The sequence below is a fragment of the Gekko japonicus genome, unplaced genomic scaffold (assembly GCF_001447785.1).
Source record: "Gekko japonicus isolate JY-2015 unplaced genomic scaffold, Gekko_japonicus_V1.1 scaffold1445, whole genome shotgun sequence".
Classification (NCBI taxonomy): domain Eukaryota; kingdom Metazoa; phylum Chordata; class Lepidosauria; order Squamata; family Gekkonidae; genus Gekko; species Gekko japonicus.
The window spans coordinates 22,843-36,141 of NW_015172599.1; the positions used below are offsets into that span (position 1 = coordinate 22,843).

At 49.1% G+C, this 13,299-nt stretch overlaps 1 protein-coding gene across 1 annotated transcript in view; it reads right to left on the reverse strand.

The window, feature by feature from the left end:
- LOC107119125 (spidroin-1-like) overlaps positions 1-13,299 on the reverse strand; it is a 35,878-nt gene that overhangs the window by 15,979 nt on the left and 6,600 nt on the right. The window contains exons 2-9 of the mRNA XM_015421570.1: positions 10,616-10,672; positions 9,018-9,071; positions 8,248-8,292; positions 6,606-6,653; positions 4,727-4,756; positions 3,423-3,461; positions 2,276-2,320; positions 88-120 (exon numbers count right to left, since the gene is read on the reverse strand). Coding sequence (XP_015277056.1) covers positions 88-120; positions 2,276-2,320; positions 3,423-3,461; positions 4,727-4,756; positions 6,606-6,653; positions 8,248-8,292; positions 9,018-9,071; positions 10,616-10,672 — 351 coding nt within the window. The remainder of the gene's footprint in view (positions 1-87; positions 121-2,275; positions 2,321-3,422; positions 3,462-4,726; positions 4,757-6,605; positions 6,654-8,247; positions 8,293-9,017; positions 9,072-10,615; positions 10,673-13,299) is intronic.

Below are 13,299 nucleotides of genomic sequence, written 5' to 3' on the forward strand. Positions count from 1 at the left end.
CCCCCCCATATAGTGCAAAGGGGATGGATTCCTCCAAGTGCCCAGGAAAGAGCCCACAGGAGGATTTGGTGGCTGAGGAAGCGTTACCTGTTTTGGAAGGCTTGCCTCGGGCGCCGAGACCTGTGGAGGAGGAAAGAGATAGCAAGTTAGGCAGAAAGCTAGGCAGAGAGATTGTGTGCTTTGCACTCAACAAAGGTTTTGTACAACAACAATCTGAATTCTGTGCCTTATCTATATAATGCAAATCACACACATTTGCATATTTATACTTGTTTCGCGTGATTTTCCTCCTGGCAGTCAGGAGGAGGAATAAAGTTTTATGCAGGGTATTTTCCGGTGACCACTGAAAATCCTATTGAGTCCCCTTCTGGCTTTCAAGTGTTCACTAGACACTGCCCTCATGTGATCAAGATCACATCCACCTTAAGGTGTAGAAACGTACTTTGTTTTCATTTTTTTTTTAAAGTTTAAGATTTCTCAGAGTGATGAATTCTGAGTGGAACCTCAGGAGATACCCCGAGCCTTCTAAATTTTTAATGGTGCAACGGCTGCCACATCAAACGACAAAGTACACTTGAAAGAGCTGCCCAAAAGTTCACTGGACCTAAGTAAAGGCATCAAAATCGCTATACCATTAAAGCAAACAAGCCCTCAAGCGAAGGCAGACTCTTTCCTAATGTCCTGGAAGCTGGATGTCATCACGCTTCACTTCTTGGCTCTTCAGATGACTGCAGACAGCTAGATGACTTCAGGAGGTTAAAATAACAGAAAGGGCCTAATGCCTTTGCCAAGAAAGGTAGTGAGGTCACACACCAGGCAACTGGGTTTATACAAAGACGTCAAGAGGGAAAGAAAAGGGAGTGTGAAGCAAGATTGATTTGACCCCCAGAACATGGAGGGAGATAGAACATTTATTTATTGCTAGTATTTATATCCTGCTTTTCGACTGTTCAGCTCTTACAAGACGGCTTCCAAATCAAAGTTGTTTTCAATCTCACCAGCAGGGGCAAGGGTCCATGTGCACAATAGAAGGAGACTCCCTCTTCTAATACAATACCTGGCATCTACATCAAAGGGCCCTGCCAAAGGGCCTAGACCCTTTGGCACCATCCCAGCAGTGGCAGCAGAGCAAAGGAAGAGGCCTCCTTCGAAGCAACTGGCTCTCCCAAGGCTAATCTGGGTGTACAACTGGTCATTACCTTTATTGCCAGATGACAGAGGCCCTGCCTTGTGTCCTTGTTTACTGTCCCCGTGCTAATGAGTCATGGGCGGTGGAAATGGGAGGGCAGGCAACCGGGAAATACTTTAAGGAAATACTCATTTCATTTATTTATTTCGGCTTACATGACCAAAGGTCTCAAGCACATGTGTAAATTACAGTTTATGTTTAAAACATCAAAACAAAGTTAAAACAGTGAGCGTCTCCAAATCGGTAGGCTATCATCAGTATAAAACATTCCGAACATACTGTTTAAAATAGTTAAGATAAATAAATATAAGCTTTTCAATGGTATCCACTATTTACGCTTCAGTGCTATTACCATTGCTAAGTACCTTGCTACTGAAGCAGTCATTGCCGGGTTTGTATCTGTCAGCAAATAAGAAATCACCCAGGACTCAAGGGGAAGATATTTCGTTAAAATAGGTAGTATCCAATAAGCCCTAGGAGCTATCCAGTGGGAACAACTACGGAAATACTGTAAGAGTGTTAATGTTCTAAGCACGTTTGTATTAGGGTTGCCAAGTCTTACCTCATTGTGTAGCGGGGGACTCCCGGGGCGATCCTGGAGTGCGCGCGCTTTGCGCACGCGCGCCGCATCCACGTCACCAGGAAGTGACGTGACGCCGCCAGGCACGCTGGGGGCGGGGCCATGACTATCTAAGGGAAAACCATAGAGCTTTCCCTCGGATGACCGTGGCCCCGCCCCCAGCGTGCCTGGTGTGGTCGCGTCACTTCCTGGTGACGTGCACGTCGGGGTGGAGTTCCCCCCGGGGCCCGATCCGGGGGCGCCAGGGAACGGGCCTCTCGGGCGGGGGTTTCCCCACCCCCCGGGGGGACTTGGGATCCCTATATCAAAGTGAGGCAGAAGGGCCACTTTGCCTAACAGAAGACCATGACTCATACCCCGTGTGATTCCAACAAAATGACATTCCCATCAGATCTGCTCCTCATAACAAATGAGTTCAGCACCTCTGTTCTAAGCACTATACCACTAGCGAGAGTTATATATAGTGAAGAAGGAAAGGGGTGAAGTTAGTTGGGGACGGCGCTTACCTCCTAAGGGGAGGCCAACGCGGGGGTAGCCAAGTCCTCGGTAACCTGGAATATAGATATGGCATGAACTAAAGCAGAATAGGAACATCACACCAATTCCTTTCAGATAATTTTTTTTTAGTTAAATTTACTCCCCCCCCCAATTCCAGTTTTCAATTTGAATTGCACTAAAAAAAAAAACTCTTTAAAGTTTATGGACTAATTTAACATTGACAAAGAATTAAGTATAGCCAGAAGCCAGAAGTTTGCCTTGGCAAAGGTAAAAGGTAAAGGTTCCCTTGCTTGAAAGCCAGTTGAGTCCGACTCTAGGGCTGCGGTGCTCATCTCCGTTTCCAAGCCGAAGAGCCAGCGCTGTCCGAAGACATTTCCGTGGTCATGTGGCCGGCATGACTAAACACCAAGGCGCACGGAACGCTGTTACCTTCCCACCGAAGTGGTACCTATCTATCTACTTGCAATGTCTTGTTTTCGAACTGCTAGGTTGACAGGAGCTGGAACTAGAGACGGGAGCTCACTCCATCATGCGGCACCCGGGTCTCAAACTGCGTACCCAGCGACCTTCCATAGCCTGCAGTTCAGCATCTTAACCACTTGAGCCACCGCAGCTCCTGCCTTGGCAAGGCGGGATATAAATCAAAAGTAAGAAATGAATAAAATAAACGTCAATGAACCATGCAGACAAACTGATCAGAAGTGTGTGTGTGTGTGGGGGGGGAAACAGCAACAAAGGGCTTTCATGTTGAACATGAACTTGCCAAATTGAACACTCTCTGGGTTGGATCCCATGGATCCAAGTGGCCTTTCCCTCTGGCACAAGGAGTTCTTGGAAGAATCTTCCGTCAACAGAAGGCTTCTTCTGCTGGAGGAATGCTCCACCAATAGCAGAACGGATTCACGGGCTCCAACTTTATTTATTTCCAAGTACAAGGTCCCACCAAATCCATAAGATTGGTGGAAATGTCGGTGGAAATGTATTCCACCAAACGTTCCTGGGAAAGCTTTCTCAGTATTTGTGGGGTGTGTGTGAGAAATACAGCATTATAGGGATTTGCTGGAGCAGAGGCCCTTCTTGCCTACATTTCATGCAGATCTGCCAAAAACCATGGGAAAACAGCCCTCAGCATCCCTCCAGTACATTCACAGTTACCTGGCTTCTGCTTCCCAGCCTGTGGATAAGCACCTAATCCTGCAAGATGATAGAAACAGGGATGCATCACCTTTGTTTCAACCACATCTCAGACTGCTTTGCTCCCTATGCCCAGAGCTTACCTCTCCAGATGGCACAAAGCTCTGGTTGCAGACCACGACCTGCCCCTCTTTGCCTTCACTGCCCTTGCTACAGCAGGAGAGGGAGGCAGGGGCTATTAAAACCAGCCCTCCCATTTTCCACCATATTTCCCATTGCAGTAGACGAACATCAGTAGCAGAGAAAGGGGCTAAGAGACAGCCCTCCATTTGCCATCACTGCCCTTGCTACAGAAGACTGCCATCAATAACAGAATGTAGGGCTATGACAGTCAGCCCTCAATTTTCCATCACTGCCCCTCCTGTCAATGGATGGAAGTGCTTAAGATAGCCAGCCCTCCATTTTCCATCACTGCGTGCCCATCCTACTAATGGATGGAAGTGCTTAAGATAGCCACACCTCCATTTCCCATCACTGCCCCTCCTGCCAATGGATGGAAACGCTTAAGATAGCCAGCCCTCCATTTTCCATCACTGCCCCTCCTGCCAATGGATGGAAGTGCTTAAGATAGCCACACCTCCATTTTCCATCACTGCCCCTCCTGCCAATGGATGGATGTGCTTAAGATAGCCACACCTCCATTTTCCATCACTGCCCCTCCTGCCAATGGATGGAAGTGCTTAAGGTCGCCAGCCCTCCATTTTCCATCACTGCCCCTCCTGCCAATGAATGGAAGTGCTTAAGGTCGCCAGCCCTCCATTTTCCATCACAGCCCCTCCTGCCAATGGATGGAAATGCTTACGATAGCCAGCCCTCCATTTTCCATCACAGCCCCACCTGCCAATGGATGGAAATGCTTAAGATAGCCAGCCCTCCATTTTCCATCACTGCCCCTCCTGCCAATGGATGGATGTGCTTAAGATAGCCACACCTCCATTTTCCATCACTGCCCCTCCTGCCAATGGATGGAAGTGCTTAAGATAGCCACACCTCTATTTTCCATCACTGTCCCTGCTATAGAAGACCACCACCAATCCCAGAAGGAGGGACTAATATATTGTCTGCCTAAGTGCTGCACCTAAGGCTGAAGTACCTTATCTAAAATGGGGATGTGATACCTGTTAAGGCAGAGGGGAATCACGTTGAAAGGTGTCCCTTATAAGGATCCGTTGCTCTGAATCAACTCACCATGCTCACACTGGGAGATAGTAGGAAGAGTACAAATTCATATTAAAAAACAAAGGAAGAAAGAACGGTTCTCATACCTGGTCCATAACCAGCCGGGACACCATAGCCTGGGGGGTAGGAAGAGAGTGTCAACGAGAAAAGGCTCAGAGTGGATGGACAGGAGGTCATGGTGCAGAAAGAACAGCCTACCTTCCATTTCACCAGGGGTATTTTGGGGCAGGAACGCACAGGAATGGAGTTCCGGCTGGCTTCAGAGTTGGCCACGCCCACTACAGCCAAAAACTCTCTGTGCGTGGCTACAGAGGGAAGGCCTGGAGAGCGATCCCCCTGGCGACTGAGGTGAGCGGGCCAGGGGGCCCCTGGAAGGATCGGGGAGGCATTTAAATGCCTCCCCGTGCATTCCCTGGCCTTTCCAAGGGCCGGCTTGCCCAGGCTCCCCGCAGCCACGGGGCACCCAAGCAAGCCAAGGGAAGGCATGGGTTGTGACCCAAATGCTAATGAGTTTCTGCTGCTGGGTGTGGCCTATTATGCTAATGAGTTCCTGCTGGGCTTCTCCTACAAAAAAAGCCCTGCATTTCACAAGTGTAAACAGAAACATGGGGGAATTTCAGACAGGTGATATCTCCCGGTAGGGAACCGGTTCTCAAACGGGTTCTGGTCTATCATTTCAGACAGAACCCGTTTGAGAATCGGTTCCCTACCAGAATGTAACTGCCATTTCACACACAAAAGCTTTAGGAACCGGGACTGAAGCGGTTTACGTGTCAACCGCTTCCGAGTAGTCTTCAGTTCCCTCTCCCGGTTCCGATACGCTTCCCCCCCGCCTTTTTTCACCCGCGCGGGCGATCTTCGGCTTTTTTTTTTTTGAACGTTTGATTTATAGCGTTATATCGCTATAACGCTATAACGGAACCCTGACTTGTCTCTAGGCATGGAAGGGTTAGCAACATTGCTGTCACCAATCACTGATGCCCTGATGTCCCGCTGGAAGCCTGCAGTCCAATAGGGTACTTGTTTCCAGGGGGCAGATGTAGCCATCGCATGTATTCCAGTGGAGTCGAGGCATTCCAATGGGATTGCTATTGCAATCGTTTGGAGTTCGGTATAGCGATATAACAATATAACGAAAACGGAAGAATACCGGCTTGAAACCGGGAGAAACTGGGTAATGTGAAATTCCCCATGCTTATATGACCCTAATTCCCAGACCAAGGCCTTACAATGCTGAAAGTTTTACTTTGCTTGCTGATTTAGTCTGTAATAGTTTTTCCCCTACTGATACAAATGTGGGTGTTTGTTTTCTTTCTTTCTTTCTTTCTTTCTTTCTTTCTCTTTTCCTCCCTTTTGCCTTTTCTCTTTCTTTCTTTCTTTCTTTCTTTCTTTCGTATTGTGTGTGTGTGTGTGTGTGTGTGTATGCCTGTGAATCATGGCAACCTCTGGCGATTCCCACTGGAGCATGGAGGACGTTCAAAACAGTGGCTTGATAGCCTGCCTCTGCCTCTCAGCCCTGGTATTCTTTTGAGGTCCCCCATCCAAATGCTTGCCAGGGTCGGCCCTGCTGAGCTTCTGAGATCTGACAAGACTGGATTTGCCTGGGCTATCCAGGTCAGAGCTTTATTGTTTTTCTTAAGGACATACCAGAAAAGCGCAGTTGTCTAGAATATTTTCTCAGCTGTTCAAAATATGCTTCAGCAGCTCCTTGCCAGAAACACCAGGATGGGCATTGCACGGTGCTGTACTGTTCGTGCATGCACATGTGCCCCAAATGCCAGACGTACCCTTTTGCTAACTAGAGATTTAACTTCTGGAGACCCTAGAGAACATCAGTGCGAGTAACATGCACTAACAAAAGTTATATCAAGTCATCTCCCAACAGGAGAGTGATTTGCCAAGAAGAGAACTGTGTTCTAGCACCCAGATGGAAGATCCCATCCTGGTAGTACTGGCCGTGCTCACCTGGTCTGCCGACAAAGCTGGGTCCAGCTCCAAATCCATTCTGGGCTCCTGAAACATCGGAAACAAGAAGGGTTAAATGCCGGAGATGGTGCTGCACCCGTGAGAGCCCTTTTCTTCCAATCATGTTCTTCCCACTGCAGAAGTTGGTTACGATTGGCAGGGGAGGCCCAATGTGCCTAGGATGGGTTGACTGAGAGACTCGTCTGCAATCCCTATGATGGTATCCACCTTCTGGAACATCCTCCTGAAGGAGGTTCATTGGAGGCCTGGTCTATCGAAAAGAGATGGTAGAATCCTTCGTACTGCTTCAGTATGCAGCTGAGGGAAGGCCATTTTGGAATACTTCCCCATGTTTGTTTGTTTTTTAAACTGCTTGCAAGTAACCCCCCCTCCCCAGCAACTACCAGAGTAGGGAGTAGGGCTGTCAGCTCTGGCTTGGTAGATGCCCCTGCAGTGACATCACTCTATGGAACAGAGTCTTCCTTCCAAAGTGGCCCAAAGAGAGCCAGTTTGGTGTAGTGGTTAAGTGCGCGGACTCTAATCTGGGAGAACCGGGTTCGATCCCCCACTCCTCCACTTGCACCTGGCTGGATGACCTTGGGCAAGCCATAACTCTGGCACAGCTGTTCTTGAAAAAGAGCAGTTTCTGTCAAGAGTTCTCTCAGCCCCACCTACCTCACAGGGTGTCTGTTGTGGGGAGGGGAAGGGAAAGGAGTTTGTAAGCCGCTCTGAGACACCTTTGGGTAGTGAAGGGTGTGGTATAAATCCAATCTCTTCTTCTTCTTCTTTCCTTTGCAGTGTGGAGGTCAGCTGTCATTCCAGGAAAACTCCACACCCCTTCTGAGGCTGGTGACCTTAGCAGGGAGAAAGATCCTAGTCCAGCCATCTCCCCATGGCTCTTGACTTCTGTTTATGAAGGTGAAGGTTTCCTTGCTCGAAAGCCAGTCGAATCCAACTCTAGGATTGCGGTGCTCATCTCCGTTTCCAAGCCGAAGAGCCAGCGCTGTCCGAAGATGTTTCCGTAGTCATGTGGCCAGCATGACTAAACGCCGAGACGCACAGAACGCTGTGACCTTCGCACTGAAGCGGTACTTATTTATCTACTTGCAATTTCTTGCTTTTGAACTGCTAGGTTGGCAGGAGCTGGGACCAGAGACGGGAGCTCACTCCATCCCGGGGCACTCGCGGAGTTCTTTATGCAGAGAATCATTCAGAACTGTCATCCCCTACCTGCTAGGGTTGCCAGCCTCCAGGTAGGGCCTGGGGATCTCCCGCTTTTGCAACTGATCTCCAGCTGACAGAGATCAGCTCCCCTGGAGAAAATGGCTGCTTTGGAGGGTGGACTCTATGGCATTGTACCACGCTGAGGGCCCTCCCCTCCCCAAACCCCGCCCTCTCCTGGCTCCACCCCCAAAGGCTCCAGGTATTTTCCAACCCTGACCTGGCAACCCTACTACCGACACATCTCCAGAACAGCACTTCATTCTGCCGCTAGGCCTCTTTTGCAGGTCTTTTAGGGGTCAAATGAAAGCATCTCTGTTTAGTTCAGCTTTCTGCGTAGGTACAGATACTGTATATATATATTTTTTAATTCTGTTTTACACTCTGTGGCATTTTATTCCAGCGTCTGTGGCAGACTTACCCAGTCCCGTGGGGAGTCCTGGGGTGCCATAACCAGGATATTTCCCTGCAAGGGTGAAGAAGACAGTGGCATCAGAGAAGGGAAATGAACATGAAAGGAATGATTATGGAATGAGTTACGCTGCAAATCACAACGTACTGTCTCTTATGTACCAGGCACTGTATGTTGAAGGGCCCTGACTTGGATAGCCCAGGCTGGCCCGATCTCGTCAGATCTCTGAAGCTAAGCAGGGTCAGCCCAGGCTAGTATTTGGATGGGAGACCGATGTGGAAGACCAGGATTGCTACGCAGAGCCAGGCAATGGCCAACCACCTCTGACTGTCCTTTGCCCTGAAAACCGCACGGGGCCGCCTTAAGTCAGCTGGGAGATGACAGTACTTCCCACCACCATGTGTAAGAGGGATTATTAGGAAAGGGCCTGAAAATGAAGACCGCTCCCCGTCTGCCATTGCTGCACCAAGCATACACCTTAACGGAAGGACATTTTCCCATATCCACTCCACATCCATGGAACACGTCTGCTTTGAGAGGCTTCGGAACCCTAGGTTAAGAAGCATTTCAGAAGCAGAGTCGACAGACTGAGATAGTCATTTATACCTTTTAGCTGTTGTAAATAAGGGGGCAAAAGGTATACCGGTGCTCTCATTTTAAGTTTGATAAAATAAAGTACTTCATAACAGGTAGCAAAAAGCAGATGGCTTTAAAAAAACAACAACTTATTGTTTGTCTCTGGAATGCAGAGACAACCCAAAGATCTTTGTATCGTTTACCTGCTTTGGCTCCAGCTGGTCCCAATCCGGCTCCGGGCTGCACGCCTCCTACACCTGAGGAGTGGGACAGAGAACACAAAGGCTGAACTCCCCTTTGGATCAATAGGGGTCTGATTGGTGTTCAGACTGGGAGCCTGATCGCCCTGGATGGGATCCAGCCAGCTTTTCTCCTGGTGACAAAGGGAGGAGGAGGAGGAGGAGGAGATCTCCTTTGATCTCTCAAACAAGCTATGCTGAGGATCAGGGGACATGCATGGATAAAAGCCATGTGGAAGGGGCAAGAATGAGAGGAAAAGATGGCTGGATCCCACCCACCGGCCCCAACCCTTTTTTGAGGACTCCCTCAGCTACTGCTATACTACAAGGGAGGGGACGGACGGACATGGGCCAAACACGGGAGGGATGAGGGCCACAGGGAAGGCCCGGCTGAGGCTGCAAGCCCGTTTCTATGAGACAGTCCATTTATATCATGACAGAAATAGAACAGAAACATTTCTTTCATGGGTCATGAGATTGGAGATATAGGATGAGTGTGTGTGTGTGTGTGTGTGTGTGTGTGTGTGTGTGTGTGAGAGAGAGAGAGAGAGAGAGAGAGAGAGAGAGAGAGAGAGAGAGAGAGAGTGTTACAAGTTTGTACCAGATCAAGAAAAATGCTGAGCCTCTTGAAGGGCATGCTTTGGCCTGGAGATCTCCTAGAATTACAACTGACGAGACCAGCTCCCCTGGAGAAAATGGCTGCTTTGAAGGGTGGACTCTATGGAATTATGCCCTGCCGAGGTCCCTCCTCTCCCCAAAACCTGTCCTCCCCATAGTCAGAACCCACAGCTTACAACGAAGTACACGCATTCAGGAATGGTTATACGTTTATTGCAAAGCTATAGGTGCAGTAACACAGGCACTGTTAAGAATGGCGGCAACCCATTGAGCATAATAGGATATAGGGCATTCATATGCACCACCACCCCATGGCATGGGCCAATTAGCTACCCTCCCGCACACGGGACCAGCTAGGAAACCGTTAGGTGGCGAAAGGTGGGAAGCAGTAGTCTCTCACGGTACGTAGGAGACTTCCAGACAATACAACTTCCAACATAACATCCTCCTGCACAGCTGTAGAGATAAGCATTGCGGCACAGGGAGAGCAGCAAAGACAGGAATGCAATAGCAATTACCGAGACACAGAATGAATTCCCCAACCCCCATGGCAGCATAGCTGACACCCATTCTCTACCCCCAAATCTCCAGGAATCCCCCAACCCAGAGTTGGCAACCCTACATATATTTCTAAGAGTTGGCCCAGTGGAGTTATAGGGGTCAAAATGAGGCAAGCCTCTTAAAAAGAAAGAAAGAAGGGAACTGGTGTGTGATCTATTACAGAGAGTTACCACTGGGCTTACCACGATCTCTTCCAGAGATACAAACCCACCATTGTGTCTGTGCACAACAAATTAATTCCATGTAAATCTATGCAGATTTAAAGCTACCTGTTCGGTGATGTTAAGGTGGATTTGGAAGAGAGAAGAAAAGGGCTTCTTCCCGTTGATCTGGAAGCAATACCAACGCGTGTGTCCAACACGTACACAGCAAAAGATACTTACCCCTCATCAGTGATGGGAAGTAAGGGCTCCCCCGGCCATTTCCTTGCGGCTTTACTGCTGCAGTGTATCCAAAACAAAAAGGGTAGTGAGTCACATACAAGACCCCGGAAAATTTTGCTGATCTCTAAGGATTTGAATTTGAGTCTCCCAGGTTAGGTTTACCATTCCACAGGTCCGGGTGGCGGATTCCCTGCTTTCCCGTGCTCCTTTCCACTGCGGGCCAGCTGGCCAGCAGGAGGAAATTCCCCTCAAACAGTGACGTCATGCACAATGCACTGATGTCACTTCTGGAAGTGATGTCAGCACGTCAGGGGCGACACTGTTTTGTTTTGGGCAAAATTCTATGGTAAAATCAGCCTTCAAACCATAGAGTTTTGCCCAAAAAGCAGAGTGTCTCCCTTGACATCACTGATGTGCTGATGTCAGCAAGTCATGTGACATCCCCACCCACTGCAGGAACGGCCTCTAAATCCCCCCACCAGCACGAAGGAACAACCTGGCAACCGTATCCCAGCTCTTGGTCCAAAACACTAACCCAGGGGTCCCCAACATGGTGAATGGTGCCCACCAGGTGTTTTTAGAAAGTGGGTGGGACCAGGTGGGGCTTTTGCCCAGCAAGGCTTTTGATTGGCTATTAGAGATTTGATTGGCTGTTGCTTTGGCAGCCGCTGTCACCATGGCATAAGGATCTTCACTGTGTGACTGAAGGTAAGCAGTGGCAGCCATTTTGTAGCTGGCTCCACCTCCTCCTGCAGCCATTTGAGGACTCCTGCCCACGACTCCATTTTGGCTGCTGAGATGCTGTGGACAGGAAATGGGAGAAAGGAGCCCTTTTATGTTATTTTTCAAGGACCCGGAGTTGAGAGATAATTGATTCTTACGCTGGCGATCAGCTCTGCTCTATTTACGTTATTTATTTGCAAGCGTTCGTGGGCAATGGCTCCACAAATAAAGAACCAGAGCACGTTTGAAGGTGCCTCAAGAATCTTTTGTTGATCTGGTTGCCAAGAGTGTGGCTCTCAATTGGGCATCTGGTGGAAAACTTCCACCAAGCCAGGTCTGGGGCTTTCCACAAAGCTCCTTTCACAGCCGGGGGCCTCTGATGCCAGGGGATTATTTAACAACAGTGGGGAAGCATTCAGGCCTGTGGTTCCCCTAGGACCCCACCCTGTCTCCTGGCTCGGGGACCTGGCCCTGCCTGCCTGCCTGCCTGCCTTCATGGCTTTGCAGGGGGGTGTCAGTCCACCCCCTCCCCAAATGAGGCCACTGAGGAGGCTTTTGTATTCAGGGCTGGCAAGGGCACAGAAGGAATGTGGCATCTTTGTGCCAGAGATGTGACGCAAGACCTGGCGGGCGCAGGTACCCCTCAGCTCTCCTCATGTCGGGACATTCTGTCAGACGAGAAGCCAAGGAAGGCTGAGGGGGGATTACTAGTGGCAGGCTGGGATGAAGGCAAGGCCTCAAGCCTCTTTATAACAATTTCCCCACAGCCTTCCTTTCTGAAGCTCAGGGTGACGTACAGAGTTCTCTTCTCCTCCGTTTTATCTTCACAACAAACCTGTAGGGTAGGTCAGGTGGAAAGAAAGGAGCAGGCCCAAGGACACTCAATGAGCCTCATGGCAGAGTAGGGATTTAAACGCAGGTCTCTGTAGCCCCCACTCTAACCACAAGGGCTTTCTCTGCCTGAAGCCTCCTCTTTCTCAGTTCAACACAGGTTCTCCTACCCTTCAAAGCAGAAGGGTACCCCACACAAGAGCACACAACTGTAATCAGTTTTAATTAAACCAGAGTTACTGGCTACTGTTAGTTCTGGACTCAGATTCAGGCCTCGAGTCCTTGCATGCATAAGAACCTAACAATTTCCTTCCTGAAACAGATGGACCATCCATCAAATCCTGTGTTCTCTTTCCAACATTGGCTAGCCAGCTAGGTGTGGTGGCAGTGGCCCCCTCTTGTTTGGCCTTAGCAACATGTATTCAGAGGTATACTGCTTCTAAACATGGAGGTTCTATTCAAGCTATCATAGGTGATAGCCCGGATTCCCATTCATTTGCACACACCTTTTGAAAATGTCAGCAAACTCCTAGGGCTCTCAATATACCTTGTTGCAACAAAACCTGCAACAATGGATATGGGAGTTAGTTTTGTTTAGCAGTTACGGCATTAGATTCGGACCCGGAAGATCTGAATTCAAATCTCAGTTCTGGTCACAGGTGACCTTATCTGTTGTGAAGATAAACTAGGAAGAAGAAGAAGAGATTGGATTTATACCCCGCCCTTCACTACCCAGAGGAGTCTCAGAGCGGCTTACAAACTCCTTTCCCTTCCCTCTCCACAACAGACACCCTGTGAAGTAGGTGGGACTGAGAGAGCTCTGACAGAAACTGCTCTTTTTCAAGAACAGCTCTGACAGAACTATGGCTTGCCCAAGGTCATCCAGCAGGTGCAAGTGGAGGAGTGGGGAATCAAACCCGGCTCTCCCAGATTAGAGTCCGCACACTTAACCACTACACCAAACTGAGAAGGAAGAGCCACACACACCAAGCTTCTTGGGAGATGAGAAGAATAAAAATGTGATCGTCCCTACACAAGCCATGCAGATATATTTGCTTTTACCTGTTTACTGCCGATTGATTTCAGAGCATGATCTCTCTTCCTCTGTCTTCTCCAGTCACAGGGCTATT